Below are 18,416 nucleotides of genomic sequence, written 5' to 3'. Positions count from 1 at the left end.
TTCACGCTAATTAATGGGAAATCCACAGTGAATTTGCAAGTGCGATCAAAGGTAATTCTAAAAGCAGAGGTAATACTTCATTGAGTGTCGTCTTCACGTGGGACACGTTTCTGCAATCCCTTAATCGCAACAATTAAAATCACATTGTTCAGAAATATTCAAATAAGATGCTTAGTCTCAAAGTTCAGTGATGGGTGAGTAACAGAAGTAAAATCTGACACTTGACAGCTATAATTTCTTTCTCGTTATAATGCACGTCACAATGCACTGATCCTTTTGAAGGCATTTGGATTAATTGTTAAGTTTTAACTGGATGAGATCTAATTAGAGCTCCTACTTACGAATCTTCAGGGAAGATAGTAAGAAATTTGCCTTTTGTTTTTGTTAAAATACATGGAGTCTTATATTTCAAAACACGGATTGCTGAGATTCTGTTCTCCCTGGTTTTGTTTAATGCTTAAAATACTTTGACATTTTCAAATAGAAGGTACTTGTTTGTTAGCAGTGTTACAGATGCTATTAAATGGGTTTTATATATTTAGAATTTAAACCACGTATATCATGACACTGTAGAAAAGTCAAGGAATTTAAAAAACCCTAAGCTGAAACATCAGAAAATTGTATTGCAGTGCTGGACTGTTTTAAATTTTCTTTCAATATTTTAAGTAGACTGTCTTCATTTCATTGAACACACAAGTTCATTAATATGCTTAACCCTTTCCTGGAGGCCCTTTTAGCAACAATTTGACAGACTCAAAGGTGAGCATAGAAGGAGCTGAGGTTGGACTTACCTGGTGTAATGGTGCAAGCATCCTGGCTGCAATCACTTATTGATTTAGAAGATTTAGTTCTATTACTGGAAATCAGAGTACAGCTGGAGACCTGCTGACCTACTACAATAGAAATCAGTGTCCTAGTGAATTCAGTGGTTTTTAAAAAGCTCTTCTAAGTATTGCTGTCCCCCCTCAGGAGTCAGACTGTTGACAAAGCATAGAAGTAACAAAAATCTTAAGAGAGATCTGCAACTCTTTTATAATGTAAAAAAATATTTTCTTTAAAGCTGGAATTTTTCAAGGTAGAGTGTTGTTACAATCAAGACATCACTAAAATCCTTTTAGACTCCATGCATTTCATACAGCTTTTTCTCTGGCAGTATGCTAGATGAACAGAAGCAAATGGTCCTTTTCTTACCGCGTGGTGAATAGAAGCAAACAGCCCAGACTGTGTCTGCTGAAAAACCTCTAACAGGGTATTCATGAGATGAATACAACCATCTCATGCCTCTTTGTCAGGAGAGATCAGATGCACTGGCGTGGAAGATAGTGACAACCCCCGAACTTGTTTTATAATGTAGGAGTGAATCTCAGTGTTGACAAAGTAAAGCAGGGTTTTAGCTGTCACTGCCAGTCCTGTCAAGGTCACGGGAGAACCAGCACACACAGAGCATCTAAAAACAAGCAGAAAATTAATTTTGAAGGGATATTTTTAAACCTTATATTTAACAAGGTTAGCCTATTCCAGAGGACACTGTCAGCTACCTATAATTAAACATCAGCCGTATTGATTGACCTTAGCTTGAGAGAGGAGCTGTTGCCTGAAGCCTTTTGTAAGTGTGTGCACACAGAGCAGGAACACACTGTGAGGGAACTGGAACTGCAAAATAAATAGGAGAACAGGGTCTGGTTATCCTGTAAATGGCAATTCCACTAAGACAGCAGTTCCTCTGCATTAGGATGAATGGTCCTTGAAGGAATGTTAAACCTTCTAGGCTGCCACACAGGAGGGAGTAAGTTAAGGAACCAAGGAAGTCAGCTATGCACTGGAAAACCAAGTTGTTTCATGGGTGAATCAGCATTCATGATGAAGGTATTATCCCTGTGCATTTGAAAGGAGTATCCACACGTTGCTGGACTCTTGGACTGTAAATAGAGAAGAAAATTGAATATAACTTCAATTTTAAAATTAGCGTGAAATGCATAAGCCCGTGAAAAATTCAAGGCAGCCTGAGCAACTGTTTGTACCAGATAACACACATTTGGAAATAATGTATCATGAATTCTCAAAGACACTTTTAAGTGAAACTACAATGATGACATGGTAGTGTGTTTTATGAGCTCGTTCTTGGACCTGTAACAAAAAACCACAGTTTGAAAGCAAAGATTGTGTGTGAGGACTAGGGAGATTTATGAACCAATAATGTTTTTGATGGACTTGCCATGTGATCCTAATCAAGCCATTATGCATTTGTATGGTGCTGAAGCTTATCTACACACGTGTTCATAAATGCCTATTTTTATTGTGAGCATTTTAGGACAGAGTCTGGTTTTTACTACAAAGCTATACATCACCCAGCATAGTAACAGGCTGGCGGTGCTACTTTCATATGATTAATGATCATAAGCACCAAAGTGAGATGATTTGCCACTTTTGTCCAAGATGGAAGTAATTTACAGCCTGAATGATAGTGAAAAACAGACCCTGCAGATGCCTGGTTGCAATATCATCAGCCTATGAGTTTCACACAATTATTATTATTAGCAAAACTATCTACTGTGACTTTAGCTCAACAAGAAAAATGTTACAGAAGCTAATGGCCAGATGTGATGTGAAGATAATTTTGAAATATTACGAGGTAAGTTTTACCACTCCCTTCTAATGTTATCTAAGATACTCTCTGATCCTGCTTCAAGTTGCACTGATGTTACCTAGTGTGGAAAACAATCTTTAGATAGGTGTGCTGATAATGGGGCTGGACATTAACTATTTAATTTGAAATCATAACTATTATCCATTTCTAAATGACAATGGTAGTCTTCAAATAGTGAGCCTTCTTTAATAACACAGCAAAATGCCTGCAATGTGGAGAGATTGTATCACCACAGTGTTCCAGTTCAAGGTAGTACCAATCCTGATTACTGGACGCTGCTTGTTTGAAGTTTCCAAACTTATATCCCATGGACTTATCTTCATAATGGACAGTTCTCAAAGGAGTAACCCCACAATCTTAATTTCCTAACATTCCCCTCAGGAAAAGGCTCAGGGTGCGTTTACAAAAGCAAGATCTCTTGTGAATCTTTTTTTATTTCAAGATTCAACTGAAACCAGGAGGAGTTGACAGCATGATTGAGAGGTGCACATATGAGCTTATAAATAGAGGCCTGAAAAGATGATTTGATTTCTATTCTTTGGAATGTTACTGCTATTCGGAGATACTGCAAAGTAATCTCTGGTAAATTGCCTATGATTGAAGCAAGTGGTAACTCACTGAATAGAGCCCTCTGGTCCTTACTAGGAAGAAACTCTCTGCAAAAGTTCTGAATAAGGGATGAAGGACTTTTTCTTTGGTTGTAATTCCTGATTTCCTGGTGAAATAGGGAAACACGTGACAACAAAATCTTCCATCTCCAAATATTTCTTGTGTCATTAAATACCATTCACGTAGCAAACAAGGTTTTCCCTCCTGGGTAATTTTTTAGTCTTCTTACATCATGATGTCTCAATATGACTTCATTCCCCAACTCTTGTTTAATGCAAAGGGACTCTTTTGTTCAAGTTATTTTTCATATTTTTCCAATTTCCCAGTGGTGTACCTGCCTTGGCAGATGGTCTGCCTTCTTCTTAATACATTTTCAGATACCTTAATCTCTTTTCTGAACAAGTGGAGATAAAAGGGCATTGAACACTGCTGTAAGCTTCAGCATTCATTATAAACTGTTTCTATTTGAAATATGGTCCTTCCCAATGGCATTTATTTGTAGAAGCATTTAGACATCTGTCTGTAAGACCAAATTACAAGACAAACTATTTGAAACTGAATGAGCTCTATGATTTTTTTTTTAATGTAATACTTAGTGGAAGATGGCTTCAGTCCTTCTCCCCTTAATTTTTTCATTGTCTCTCACCACTCAGAGTTCTTACTTTTTCCTCCCCCAAGTATTTCCTGCATATAGAGTGCTGAAGGGAGCCTAAATAGGTTTTTAATGCTGTTCTGTCTTCATATGACACTTGAACCAACAACAGATAGAAAAAATGGGAACAAGTAAATTCTTGGATTAGTGAAATTATTCTAAATCCCTTTCTATGGTAATTCATCTTTCATTGTAAAACCACATTTAAATCTCTAAGTATGTGTGATATAAAATAATAATCCTATGTTAACATGTTCTCTGATTTTTAAAAAATCCAATCAAAGCTACCAAGCAAACCTTGTAACTTATGATTGATTTATTTATATTGTCAGTACTAAAAATGGTGATGAGGCTGACATGGAAGCTATAAAGCCATAAGCTATTTGAGTCAAAATAACCAGCCACACCTTCTAAGAGGAACAAGACAACTAAGAAACCTGTAAATAAAACCATCTGTGAAAAAGAACACAGGGAGTAAACATCCAAAATGAAGCACGTCTTTCTGTGTTTCCTACCATGCTAACATAATGAGAATGAAGCACTACAAATGTTCAAAGCAGAGATCAGGGATTTTTAACTACATCAATCTCTCCACAGTGGTCCCTCCGGCATCATAAAGAGTGTTCTCTGGGTACGGCTCACAGGATTGAGATCAGAACACACACACACACAAACCCCACACAACTGGGGTATAAATATCTAGCAAATATAGAATAAATAGCTTTTGAGTTGGGAAATTTCTATTATTTCAAGCAGATCTGGACAGGCACCCAGGAAAACCAATTTGCTTGCATATTGACTGCATTTATTTTACTTTTTAGAAGTCATCAGTGTTCATGAGAGGAGGAGTGCTGGTTTGAATCAGGCATGTTGCAAGCAGATGTTATGCAAGCTTCCCCAAACAGCCCTGCCAATGACTGCAATCCTGAGTTATGACATTCACTGTAACTGCTGCAGCCTGAGCCCTTTTTTGGGCCACTCATCTGTTGGTTTTCCCAAAATGGGGATATTTTTGTGACGAGTACAAAACCTTGAAGATCAACATTCATTTCCAGACCAAGAGAGTTTGAAACCCATATCTGTCTCATGGCCTATCAGTAGTACAGTACAAAAATGTTAAAGTACATTATTTGTCATTATATATATGATGTGATACTGTTACTGAACATATCGCCTGGTGTTTGGTAAGGGGTAGTCTCTTGCAGTTTCCTTCTATTCCTACTTTTGAAGGCTAAAAGGATGTGATTTCCAATTACCATTCACAAAACCCCTTGTAGCTTTTTAATTAAAATACTCCTTTAACCTACAACTGTATGAAATTACTACATCCCTTCAAAACCTTTAAACAAATAAATGAAGAAACAAAAGATATAAAACCTAAAACTAATCTCATGGAGCAGAACTACTCTGCTTTTGAAAGACACTGGAGATTCTGGGACAGGAGATGAAGTAGTGTTGCTAATACAGATTACAAGCATCTAAATATCAGATGAGACATTACAGTTCCTATCCCTGAAATGCACTGTAATTTGGAGTATCTCATAAAACTAAAATTTTGCTGCTATTCACAGTAAGATTTTTTTTTTTTGCTTGGCTATTTAAAAAGCTGGTTTTCTTATTATATAGCCTTATGTCATTGTTGCATATTTTCTATTTTTATATACACATTCTACCATGCTTTTACAGACTGTAATCTTGAAAAGAAAGATGTGGGAGTATGCAGGTAAAACAGAATAATAGTTTTTAAAATTTATTGTTCTTTACTAAAAGATTCTCTCCTGCTTTAAACAATAAAACTACTTTGATACTTTGATAGCGATTGCTTGAGCCCAGCAGTCAGAACCACGTAGTCAGTAATTCCATGATGGTATTCTTTTTGGTTAAAGGAGCAAGAAGCACCGAAATGACTTGCCCAGCAGTGCCAAACCAGTATGTGTGAAAATTAAAAGGTTGAGACTTTGTCACCTACAGCTGTATGCTTCTGTTCTTCAGCTACGTTCCTTTCACAAAGCTTTTGGTTTCGGGGTTTGCACGCACTGAGATTAAGTTCTGCACAGGGCAACAAGTGGTGAGAGAATGGTTCTTACATCGGCGAGAAGAGATTGGCTTCGTGAATAGGCTGAAGGGGTAGAGTTTGTGAGTACTCTGAAAAGCGTTTAGGCATCCGGTGTAGGGTAATGCGTTGTGTTCTCTGCCCCTCTGACACGCACCTGTGAGGAGGGGGAAGGTGGGGAGCAGTGAACTCCCCAAGGACCGAGCGAGGAACACGAAGCGCAGGTTGAGGGAAAACACAGGGGACGGTGCCGGTGACCGGCGCGGTGGAGAAGCGAGGGCGCACTCCCGGCTAGCCTGGATATCAAGGGGATTTCTTAACAATGAGGCTCACCAGACTGTGAAAAGACTTTTCCACAGAAAATTATGGAGATCTCATCCTCGGGAGATCTGTTCGCCCAAGCTGTCCGGTCGTCTCCCGGCACGAACCTCCCTGGGCGGGCAGACCCGACGTCTCCAGCCCCCCCAGGACGGGCGGCTGAGCCCCCTCCCGGACTCCAGCGGTGCCCTCCACCCCCCGCGGCCCCGGGCGGCCGCTCCCCCTGCCCTTGAACTCCCCAGCCCTCGGCTCAACCCTCAGGGGGCGGCGGCGACGGCGGCTCCCCCGCCCCGCGGGGTCACGCCAGGCCAGGCCCGGCCGGCGTCTCTCCAGGCCGCGGCGGGGCTTTGGGGCTGTGTGAGCGCTCGGTCCCCATCGCGGAGCCGGGGCTGGAGCCGGGGCTGGAGCTGGAACAGCTCCCCGGGGACCCGCGGCCGCCGCCGCCTCCCCCGGGCCGAGCCGGGCCGGGCCGGGCCCATAGAGCGCGCGGCGCCGGGATAGAACGGCCGCGCCGGGGCCGCAGCGCCCCCCGGCGGTGACTGGCGGGGGCGGCGCGGAGCGAGCAGAGAAAGGGAGCGGGGACAGTAATGGCGGCCAGTTAGAGCCGGGCTGAGCCCCAGAGGCGGCGGCGACAGCGGCGGGAGGAGCCGGCGCGGCTCCGGCTGCGTCTCTGCCCGGCGGAGCGGCTTCCCCGGAGGGCTTTTCTTCCTTCCTCCCTCCTCCCCCCTTTCCCCCTCTCCCTCCCCTTCCCCTCCCTGCCCGAGCCCCCGCCTGTCCGCCCTCCCTCCCTCCCTCCTCCCTCCGCGCCGGCGGCGGCGGCGGCGGCGGCGGCGCCCCCCGTGTCCCCCCTCGCCGGGGCCATGGTGAACACCAGGAAGAGCTCTCTGCGCCCCCTGGGCAAAGCGGCGGCCGCGGCGGCCGGGGCCGGCAGCCATTTCATCTCGTCCCGCACCCGCTCTTCCAAGAGGGGCACCAAGGCAGATGCGGCCGGGCTGGAGGAGGCGGCGGCAGCGCGGGTGAGGACCGGGGAGTCCGCGGGGGACCGGAGGGAGGGAGGCGACGAGGCCGGGGAATCGCTGGGGACGGTGCCGCCGGTGCCGGGGCCGGGGGGGCCGCGGGCAGCGGAGCCGGCGGGGGGCGGGTGCCGAGACGGCCGGCGGCTGTCGGGGGGACGGCGGGGCCGGCGGGCGACCCGCGGCGAGGAGGCACCGCGGAGCCGACAGGGAGGCGGGGGGCGGCTGCGGAGAGCCGCAGTCCCCGCGGAGCCGGCGGCGGGGCGGCGGGGGCCGCTGACAGGGGCGGGGGCGGCGGGGACACGGCGGGGAGCGGGCGCGGGGCCGGTGCCCGGCGGGGACACGGGCGGGGGGCCGGGGGGGGCCGGGGGGCCGGCGGCGCGGGGCTCCCCCTGCGGCCGCGCCCGGCGCTGCCGCCGCCAGACAAAAGTTGGGAGCTGCGCCCGCAGCAACTTCGCAATAAACCTCGGCCCGGGTTTGATTTGTGTGTGTGTGTATGCCTTTTTTTTTTTTTTTTTTTTTTTTTTTTTTTTTTTTTTTTTTCCTCCTCCTCTTTTCCCTAAATGACCTCGATTCGGCTGGCGGCTGCGGCGGGAGGACGCTGGTGCTGGGGAAAGCCCCCCGCCCTGCTTTTGTGGCAGGGAGGGTGAGATTTTTGCCGTCAAGTTTAAGTTGAACACTTCCCCAGCCGAACTCGCTGTGGTAGCTTTGGTTAGACGGGCTGACTGCGAGTGAAATTCTACAGCCCGATCTGGAGAATTAGCATTTGGTAAATTCTGACTGGAAGAAAGAACTCGGGAGCCTCCTTTCTTCCTTGTCTCCAAACAGCGCTGTTGACAAGACCTGCAGTTCTTGTTTTTAATTATCGAAGAGTCGCAGAATCAGGGAGGTTGGCAAAGACCTCTGAGGCCATCGAATCCGAGCTGTGACCACCCTGTCACCCAGACCATGGCACTAAATGCCACATCCACTCTTCCCTTACCCAGCCCCAGGGCCGGTGCCTCCGCCGCCTCCCCGGGCAGCCCGTTCCCAATGTTTAATGATCCTTTCTGTGAAGAAATTCCTCCCACGGGAGGAATTGTAGGCAGGACTTTTTCTTTGGTTGGTGAAACTTCACGTATTGCTGTAAAGGTTTCAGCTGGTATTAGTAGCTTCCTGCTTTGTGTGTGTGTTGTAAAAGCAATGCAAACGTGGAAGTGAAATCTGGGGGTCCGAGTGTGTGTCAGTCCTGCACCGACTGACCACGTCCCTGCCGTGCCAAGGGGGAAGTTAATCAGCCAAGTAGAAAAACAGCAGCAGCAGCAGCCAGAGGCAGATCAGAAGGATGTCACCTGGAATTCTCACAAAACCTTTTACCCCATCCATTTGGTCTAAACACTAAACCAAGTACAAATCACTCATGAGATACCCTATGCTTTCTATGTTTCTCTTTCAGTTCTTTCATACTTCAAGTGCTACCCTTCCCCCATCTTACTTTTCCTTGTTCCCTATTTCTTCCTTGTTTAATTTCAGTGGACTCCTGGGGATGCAGCACCATAGCTGTAAAAAGCTGTTTTGCTTGTTCTAGTGTGCAGTTTCTGTTTATTCATATCGCAGGTCTTGTGGTTTGTGAAGCAAAGTTTGAAGTAACCCTTACTGGCTTGCTTCTCAGGGAGTTTACTGCTGCTAAGAAAACTAGCTTGGGCTTCTTGCCAAGTATTTTTAATTCATGAACAGTGGTTTTTTTTTACTACAAATCACTAAAATGTTTGAATTATGTTATTGTCATGGTGTAAAGAAAGGCAATTGCACAAAATAGTGTAAAATATTGTAAATGCTTCTCAGAATATTTCCCACAGTTCTGAAAGAGCATTTCTTCTAAAGTTAAATGTAAATTTTGGTGTATGGGAATGAACTTGTTTCGCTTCACAACACATCTCATGCTTTTGAGGTGGATTTTTTCTTTCCTTTTAAGATATAATTGCCAAATATGAGCAGAAATTGTCCAAGAAGGTTTTTTTTTTCTTATTTCCCCCATCCAGTGTGTTTTATAAAATATATATATATCACTGTATTTTAAAGTTGTTTTTGTATAACTCTTTTTATTCTTCAGATGGAAGTACTGTCAGCAATATAGTGTCTTTCTGAGCTTTTGAATCTTCTTGAAGTAGTGCCAGAGAAGAATCTCAGTGATTAGGACATGAATAAGTATAGCAGTAGGGAGACAAAGCCTTTGCTTTTGGAAGCGACTGTCGGCGCCCAGATAGTGAGTGAAGCTGTGTTCAGAAAGCGTGCTGGGATCGTCTTCATGCAGTTATATATGGTTTTTTTGTTTTGTTTTGTTATGTTTTTTTTGCAGTTGACTGGAACAGTCTGTCCTTTCTAAATCTTTGGGGTGTCACATCAGGAAACCAGCCTTGGTACCAGCAGTTAATGGGGTTAATGGGCAGCTAGAGTTTGGAGCTCTGGCAGAGATGGGATGCTTCTTGTTTGCAGTGTGTGACTTAATTTTCTTTCATGGAGCTTTTGATTGGGACTCCCTGAGAAATGCTCTTCAGTGGGAATGTTTGTAGCCACCTTTCAGAATGCATTTTAAAAGCTCATCTGTCTGTTCCCTGTTAGCAACAAAAACTGAGTTAGTAACCTAATGGCATCCTGTAAGATGCTGAGTAGACCAAATGAGGGGATAGGACTTGCCTTTTACCTCTTCTGTATCTATTTCCTTCTTATTTTTCCCAGTTAGCTTTTTCTGATTTTTTTTTTTGTGTGTGCGCTTTTTTTCCCATTTGTTTGCATTTTTTGCATACATTTATAAGGATAGGCTTGACTCTCTCCTTTCCCAAGAACTTAAGTTTCTAGTCTTTTGCTCTGATATTATTTTGAGTTATATGTGCATAGTGTACTTTTTTTGTTTGATTTGAATCAGGAGGCAACACACATTTTGTGGAAATGGATTGTAATAGTCTAAATGCCTTTATCATGTTCAGTGTATTCCCTCAGTGGTACTCGCTCAGCTTGCAGAAAGCAATGACGTCAGGCTCTGAAAAGTAAACTGGTTTGAATTATTGATTGGCGACCACGCAGTCAGTGATGGAGATGAATACGTGTGTGTCTGTCTGCTGACCAGAAGCCAGATTAAAATGAACAAAATCCCTCACTAAATGGATCAAGGAGCCAAGAAGTTTATTGTCTGAGATGATGTCATAGCAGAGTGCATAGAGAGGGTACAGAGGGGAAAAACTGGGCTTTGTTTTCTTCCTGTTTCCAGGACTGATTTACACATTATTTGGTAGGTTCTGAAGCTGTGCTTACATAAATATATATTCTGTTGTTATGCAAATTATACACATCTGTATAAAAATACAGATTTTTTTTTTCTTCTGAGCATTAAAATTTGGGAAGTGTTCTAGTTTCATGTTAAAGCATTCTGACAAGGAAAGCTCATCAAAATCTTCTACAGAGACACAGAGTTTTAACACAACGCTTATGCGTTCAATGGACTTCATTCACACTGTGAAAAAATTGAGGATCCTGTGACCATAAGTGGTTAAATTTGCACTTTGTATCTACTGATGTCTGATGTTTTCAGACACCGAGTTGTGATTGCTGGTAACACTTCTTTGGCAATTGAAATGATTTTTGTTAGTCATCTCAAAGCACAAATCAAAAGTTGATCGAGAATTAATTGTGCAATAAACACTCTTGAATCATGTCAGTGTACTTAGACATTTTAGAAATTTATACAAGGTTAGCTTAATTTAATTAGCCAAGAAAGCATTAGCAGTGCCTTAAGAGCTACTTGAGGGCACGGTGATAATTGTAACACATGATCCTCGCTAAAAGTAGTGCTGCCAACATTGTTCAACTTGCTCGGTGCAACCCAGAGCTCTCCATTGTACTTAATTGCTAATGGGAGCAATCAGGGGCTGCGGGAGCGACACCGGCTGCTGGAGCGTGGAAAGGTACAGAGCTAAGAGAGTTAAGCAGCTTTTCTGTGCCCTGCCATGCCAGTGTGTTTCAGCATCTCTCACTGGAGTTTCTCAGTCTCTGGCAATGGAAGCGTTTTCTGATTTCTGGGTGATAATGCAGTTTTTGTAGCATAAACTTGTTCCTACATTTTACTCTTCGGAAAGCCTTTAATGGTCAGCTGTTGAAAACATAGACAATGAAAAACTTACTATGATTTCTCTTAAATTACAAGTTTAAACATAACCAATAGAGCTTTCTAAAAATCAAGTTTTCCTTTATGAAAGACCCTGATTGGCATATTTTCTTTATTGTGTGGGCAAAGTGTCTCATGGTGTTTAGAATAAAGCTATGGAAAAAGTTAGATTTTCCTCCTTATGCTGGATAAATGACACTTGCTGGCCACCTGTGTGTAAAGCTCTTCAAGAAAAAAAGCTGTCTAATATCAGTGTTTTAAAGACCTGCATTGCCTTCATGTTTGAGTTTGCAGTGGCATCAATAAAGGTGCTGAGGCTAATGCTTTTACAGTTCTTTGAAATATGTCCTGAAATATAAAGCCCTTGTGAAGTTATTCCAAACTATTTAATTTAAGGGAAGATTCCCAGGAAAGCTCATCTTTTCGGTGTGTAATAAAATCTCGGATTCTTTCTGGTTTAGTGGTCTGCTGCTCTTTTGGGATTTAGCAGGGAAAAATCAGTGTTCTAAAATGAGTTGTGCAGGCCATTCCTTGGCTGTATGGTGTTAATACAGCTGTGAGCAGTGGGAAATGGAGCAATTGTTGGAAGCAGTCTTTGTTCAGGTTTCTGTCAAAATACCATGCAGTTGGCATTTGTGATCCTTTTGTGGTTCTGAAGGGCTGTCCTGAGTTTGAATTCCTCTTATGTCTCCTGCCAGATCAGTCCCAGCCGCTCTCAGAAGTCAGGACACCTGAAGTGTCCGTGGTTTGTTTTGGGAGGCAGTGGTGCATCCTGTTCAAAGTGCCTATCCTTGCTGTCACGCTGTTCCAGGGCTTTCAAAGGAAGCAATCTAAGGGCTAATCCAGTGAATGGATAAGACCTCCAAAGAGTACTCAGGAAATGGTGTTGATGTTTCATGTGCTGCATTGCTTCCTCTGAATATTTGGCTTGTCCCAAAGTAATATTAATAAAAGCTGCTTCTCCAACTACTGTCTCTGTCTTCAAACAGAAGATTTGACCCATGGCTGTGAGACAGCCCATGCCAATTTTGCAAGGGTTGCATACAGCTTGGGGTTATGCAAGATAATTAGCTCAGGTAATTATATTCTGATCACCTACATCCCCCTGCAGTTTCAGTTGCATGTGGTATGGTTTTGCACATCCTGCCCTAAATTGTTGAATGTTTGCTACACTATGGAAAAGTTTTAATTCCAATTTAATGATGCTTTGAATGATTTCTCTGTAAAACTTTATAAAACCCATCTTGAACCAAAGCATGCAGCAAATAGGCATCAGTGAGCTGAAGCTTTCATAGATGTGAATTTTGAGTCGTTTTGTAACTGTGACCCTTTGAAAGACTGCTGATTGTTTATTAGATGTTTTAGCTCTGATGGATTACTTTTTATGTGGGTAATATCACTCATGAACCCCATTTATTGCAAAAGGAACTGACAGTATGTTTTTTTATCCTTTTTTTGTGTACACTTCATGCTTAGCTGGTTTTTCTAAACAATTTTTCAGTCTGACTTTACTCTTGAAATATTGTCTTCATTACCTTTGATGGGATTTTCATAGTTTATTTTAACCATTAATTCTGCTTTAAGTTGTTTAAGTGTTGGTTTGCATTGATACGTGCTTGGATTCTTTTTCTGAATAAATTTTGTTTCTTTTTGCTTGGTAGTTACTAAAACAGGCAACTTTTCAGCCAGTTGTAAGATTAATGTGTAAGCTTCTGTAAGCCTTTTAATTTTTGCTCTGGGTATGTGTATGCTGTAATAACTTCAACTCCAGCTGAACTAGGTATGAAGGAGGCAGCTTTAGTTCTCCTATAGGAAATGCAGAATTTAGAACCTTCTTCAAGTTCCATAGTTCTTGTAGCCTGTACTGAATTTTGTGGTTTTACTGTTATTATTCTAGTAGTGTTTGTTGATGGCCTAACTAATGTAAAGCTTTGATAGAAACTTTGTGTCCAGTTGCACTTGGAGCAGATGCTTTGGCTTGGTTGTTTTCATAATTTGGGAAGGGGGCATTTTGCTCTTCTCCAGCCTCCAGTCAGTTCCTTCATTTTAAATGGATAAATAGTTGTGCCAAGCTATTTAAATAACCTGAAATGAAGAAGCTGTTCATTCTCTACATGTGGAAGAGATTACTTGCAGTGAAATTTGTTGCCGTGCTTCAGCAATCCCTCATTCCAAATACTTAATAACTATCCTCTATTATTTCTCTGATGTATCGTTCAGGCTTTGAATTTTGCTTTTATTATGAGTTAAATTTCAGTACATTACTCTTAAGATTTCTGTCACAATTGTACACAATTTTAATTTATTTTTTCTCTCTTGAAAATATTTGCTTCGAGTGTACTGTAGCTAGGGGTGGAGAAGTGTTTTTTAATCCCATTTTTTATCCACACAGAAGGCCACCTTCCTAATTTCCTTTGCTGCAGACACTTCCTTGCTTAGTTTCCTGAGTCTGTTTCCTGGTCATGTCCAAACCTTGGGGAACAGTCTACTTGAGGGCTTCTCACTGTGTTCTCCGCTTTGCTATTCTCATTTAGATCATCCTGCTTCTTTATTTTGGTTTATAGCAGTATTTAAGGAGGCCGTGTCCTATAAGCTTTGTTTAGGATGTGACTGTTAAGCAGAAACAAGACACATTTTCGTGGACTGGGGGTAGGAAAAAACATTTGAATGTTTTCATTTCTTCCACGTCAGAATTGTAATAATTTTTGATTCTTGATTCATCACGTAAATATAATTTCTGCTTTAAAAGTCTTTGTTAGCAGAGTCTAGAAATTCACAGAAACGGTTAATGTAGTTCTGACTAAAAATGTGTTGCTTTTAGTATTCCTTCAGTGTTGAATAAAGAGGATCAGTGGTTTTAAAAACTTCCCTAAAGTGTATCTAGTAGAAAAACTTCCAAGTGAGGTGTGCACCCCATACAGCAAGCAGAGAACTCTTCTCAGTGGAGTTGCTCTTCTGCAGGTGTGTGACTTCACATGTGCTGTGAGCTCTGGCTGTGAACTCTGCAGTTGTGAAAACAACAGCCTCGCCAGTATTAATGCTTGCCAGGCCATTTGATCAGCTGGATCAGGATCACGTTACTGGTCCAGCTGAAACTAATCCTCTTCACATCCTCTGGCTTCCCCTTGCCTCCCTTCCATCCTTCTGATTTGATTATCTGCTGAAATAACGGTATCATAACGGTAAATAACGGTATCATCCTAATTTTGGTGAAGGCAGAGAGGAGCACTCGTGGTGGAAATGCTTGGAGCTGCTGATGAGGGGAGGATAAAGCTCAGCTCACTATTTATGGCCTTTGTCACAGTTTGGCAGAGGCTGCTCTGCAGGTCACTCTCCCTTTCATTCATGAACCAAGTAACCTGGAGATTGCAAGAGTTTTTTGTGTGTCAACTGAAGCTGTTGACAGGCACTCAGTGTGGATACAAACAGGTGTCTTTTTCTGTAACAGAGAGAGGGAATGGTTGCAGGTGTGAAAATCCCCAATTAACAGTGCTTATATTTTTAACTTGTAAACTTTAAACTTTTCTCAAAAGCTTTCACATTTAATAAATAACCTGAATTCTAGGGTTGAAGAGTTCCAGGAAATAAAATGGAAATCTGTTGAAATAATAAAGCAGATCTTCCAATGCCAGAATTTTTTTTTTTTAATTTTAATCTGAACAAATGGCGAAGAATTTATTCTTCTAATAATGTCTAGATGATGATATTCTTTTTGTTCTTAATGGCTCTTATTGACATGAGCATTGTTTACTGAAAAAAAAATACAGAATCAGAATGTTAAAAGGATTCAGATCATCCTGCAATTGAGGCATTCTTTACTATCATTACCACTAATGAAATACATCGTTAATAGTTGTTTATTCGAAGATCATCAAGCACTTAAGCATGAACATTATTTTCCCTTAACACCTGTGGAGAGCCAATGTCTGATAAATGACTGTGTGCAAACAAGTGGAAATTAGAGAACTGCAACCAGAAGATGCGTTCTTTAAACTGACGTTGTCTTTTTTTCGAGCTATCAGCAAGGTTAACGCATCGAGGCCTTCATGAAACTTGGAGTTCTCACTAAGACAGTTAATGTGCTCTAATCCCAATACATTTATTTCTCAGCTTCTTGACATTTGAAGGCTGAGGAAGAATGGTTTGGGTTAGAAGGGATGTTGAAGATGATCTCTTCCCAACCCCCTGCCATGGGCAGGAGCTCCTGCCGCTAGTCAGGGTTGCTCAGAGCCCCATCTAATCTAGCCTTGAAATAAAAGTGCTTTTACACTGGATTTTCAGGACACAAAGGTAGATGTTCAGGCTGCAGCAGTACGTTGTGTACCGTCACAAATACAGTCTGCTGTATTATGCTCGGCCTCAAGTTCAGTCATGTTCCCTTCTATCCCCAGACAAGTGTATCAGGTCTTACCTCTTCCCACTAAGCAGTCAGCCAGTTCTCCCCTGCATGAGGGGCTGAAGGCATTTGCCAGGAAAATGTGGGTTGGGGTGGGGAAGAGAGGAGCCTGTGAGGATGTGCTGGTGCTGGAGAGAGTGGGTAGTGTGGTGTGTCATCCTGAAATTAGGGCATACTAATGTGGATGTGTAAGGCAAGGTGTGGTACCTGGTTTGGGCATGAGAGTGCTTCAACTACTGAATGTTTGTACCAAGCATGAGGAGAGTTTTACTCCTTTCCCTGCCCCCCCTCCTTTTTTTTGGTGAAGAAGTTATAAAGCAAAGTGGTGAACTAAAAAAAAAAAATTAAAAAAAAATGGAACTAGGATTTGAAGGGATTTATTAGATTCTGGTTAGATGACATGATCATAGTCATAAGAAAATTTATTGATCTAGTAAGTAGAATTTAGAACCAAACAAAACTTAAAGAGATTGTGAAGTGTTTCTGATTTTTTAAAACTGCTTACTATGCCTAGCCCAAAAATGCATTAGCTTGATTCTAGAAGAACCTAGCTCTTACCTAACTCTCATCAATAGATCTTGACACAGCTCTTTAATGCAATTGTATTTTTAGGAGTTAATGTTTTAATCCATATTTTTACCTTTGCAGAAACTGATATACAAAGGAACAAGTGGCTTTTCCAGAATTACTGGACAGGCAGCTAGACAGTATTTTTGATGTATTTTATTTGTGTTTGAAATGTGTTGTAGTTTCAGCGAAAGCAAGTTATTTGTTAACTGGGGTGAGACATGAGTTTAACTGTTTGGGGTACTGGGGACACAGTCACATCTTTTTCATTAATAACTGTTTTAATTTGGAAAGACAATTTTAATGTTTTTATACTGTAGGATGTAAAAGTTTATTCAAAGCACTAAATAGTCCTCAGTGTTTTAGGTCTTTTAATGGATGGCCCATTTCAAGAACTTTGCATGAACTGGTAGGAGAAAAGGCAGAACAGTTTTTTCACATGTATTTTTAAAGTAAGAATCCAGATTAATATTCTGGGACACCCAAGAAGTTGTGTTGTTAATCAAAAGATGTATTTTAAATTAGAAAATAGAAAGTTAGGAACAACCAGGGGACCTGGATTTAGTTCCTTCAAAGCCAGTAAAAATAAGATTGAGACATGTCTGAAATTGTTGTCTTTTCAGAGTCAAATGAAGTGGAAAAAGTTACATTTCAATATCAGATGCTAGGATTTAACTAAAGTTGGATGCAGAGGTTTTTGAAAACTTGTGGCTGAAACAGATTTTTTGAAAATGTTTATTTCATTATTATTAGGAGAAAGTAACTTTCAGGGTCTTTTGTGCTTGTTTAGTGGGCTAAAAAAAGCTATTTGTGCATTTAACAAAATGCAGAGAAATAGGATTGGTCAGCTGAAGATTGAATGTCAGTGCATTAATTTCATGTCTTAGACATGGGAAGAGGTTGTAGAAAAAACAGTTGCTGCAGTGTTCAAGAGAAAGAGTTGAAAAGTTGTCTGAGTGAGCAGTGGTGTGAGTGTTCAGGGTGTGGCAGACACTCAGCAGGGTGTGCCCCACAAACTGTACCGTGAGGACAGCAAGTTTGACCATGGTGGATAACTCAGATATTCATGTCTGCATGCCTGTGTCTGAGTACAGACAAACCTGTGGCAAGCCAGACAGAGTCTTCTTCAGAAATTGCAAGGTGTGGTTGTGGTTTGAATGTTATATCATTTCTTACTTGAGAACTCAGTGAACTTGTGTTCACATGCTTGGAGATGCCAGTGGTGGAGATGGTTTGTACTCATCCTCTCTGTCCAGGACTACTGGATTAGGATTATTTTGGGGTGTTCAGACCAGCAGTATAGTGAAGACTTCTTTGGCTATTCTGTTGGCCAGGAGATTCAGCTTAAGAAACAGAAGAAACAAACCCCCCCTACCCTTTCCCCTTCAAAGATGTTATAAGTAATCTTTGTATTTTAACTTGGGAATTAATCAAATGTCATGCTTTAGCCAACTGGTTCCTGTGATACAAACCGAAGACACTGTCAGTGAGTACTCCCCTGCTCTGTGTGTTCCTCAGTCCTGCTGAAAGACTGTACTGGGGTAGTCAACTGTTCTAAGAGGGTAAATTGAGAGGGAAAAGGTCAGTTTTATTAATTGATTTCTAGTTTGTGTTTTCCAAAACTTAAGGACTCTACATGTTTTAAATAAAGCTCTGTTAGTGTCAAATTTGTGTTTTGAAATTTAGGGATGGATAGAGAAGAAACTACAAGTAATAATGTATACCAGTGTATTTGTAGCTTGCCCATTAGATGTGTATTAAACAGTGTTTCTGTATTTCTCCTTTTCATACAAAGCAGAGAACGCATAGAGATAATGTGCAGGTAGGTATGTTTTCTTGCTTTATTATTCATTTTAGCTTTTGTTTCTAGATGTATCAGTACCATCATTCAAGTGTCTTCAGTGAAGGTGTGCTACCAGTTTGCTCCCCACTGCCTCTGCCTGAACTGAATCTTAGCTCAACAGCTGATTTGTGGTATTCACTCAGCTGTCGCATTCCATTTTACTCTTGAATCCAAAGA

The 18,416-nt window shown here is 41.9% G+C and overlaps 1 protein-coding gene across 2 annotated transcripts in view; it reads left to right on the top strand.

Annotated features, from left to right (window-relative positions):
• Positions 1-7,139: 7,139 nt before the first annotated feature.
• ATAD2B (ATPase family AAA domain containing 2B) overlaps positions 7,140-18,416 on the top strand; it is a gene marked incomplete at its 5' end in the record, with an annotated part of 75,110 nt that continues 63,833 nt past the window's right edge. For both annotated transcript variants that reach the window (XM_083857516.1, XM_083857515.1), the window contains one exon: positions 7,140-7,295. In XM_083857516.1, coding sequence (XP_083713642.1) covers positions 7,140-7,295 — 156 coding nt within the window. The remainder of the gene's footprint in view (positions 7,296-18,416) is intronic.

This window comes from Zosterops lateralis (genome assembly GCF_965231275.1).
Source record: "Zosterops lateralis genome assembly, chromosome: 3".
Classification (NCBI taxonomy): Eukaryota; Metazoa; Chordata; class Aves; order Passeriformes; family Zosteropidae; genus Zosterops; species Zosterops lateralis.
The sequence above is the reverse complement of the archived record's forward strand: the minus strand, read 5'-3'. Positions and strand labels throughout refer to the sequence as shown.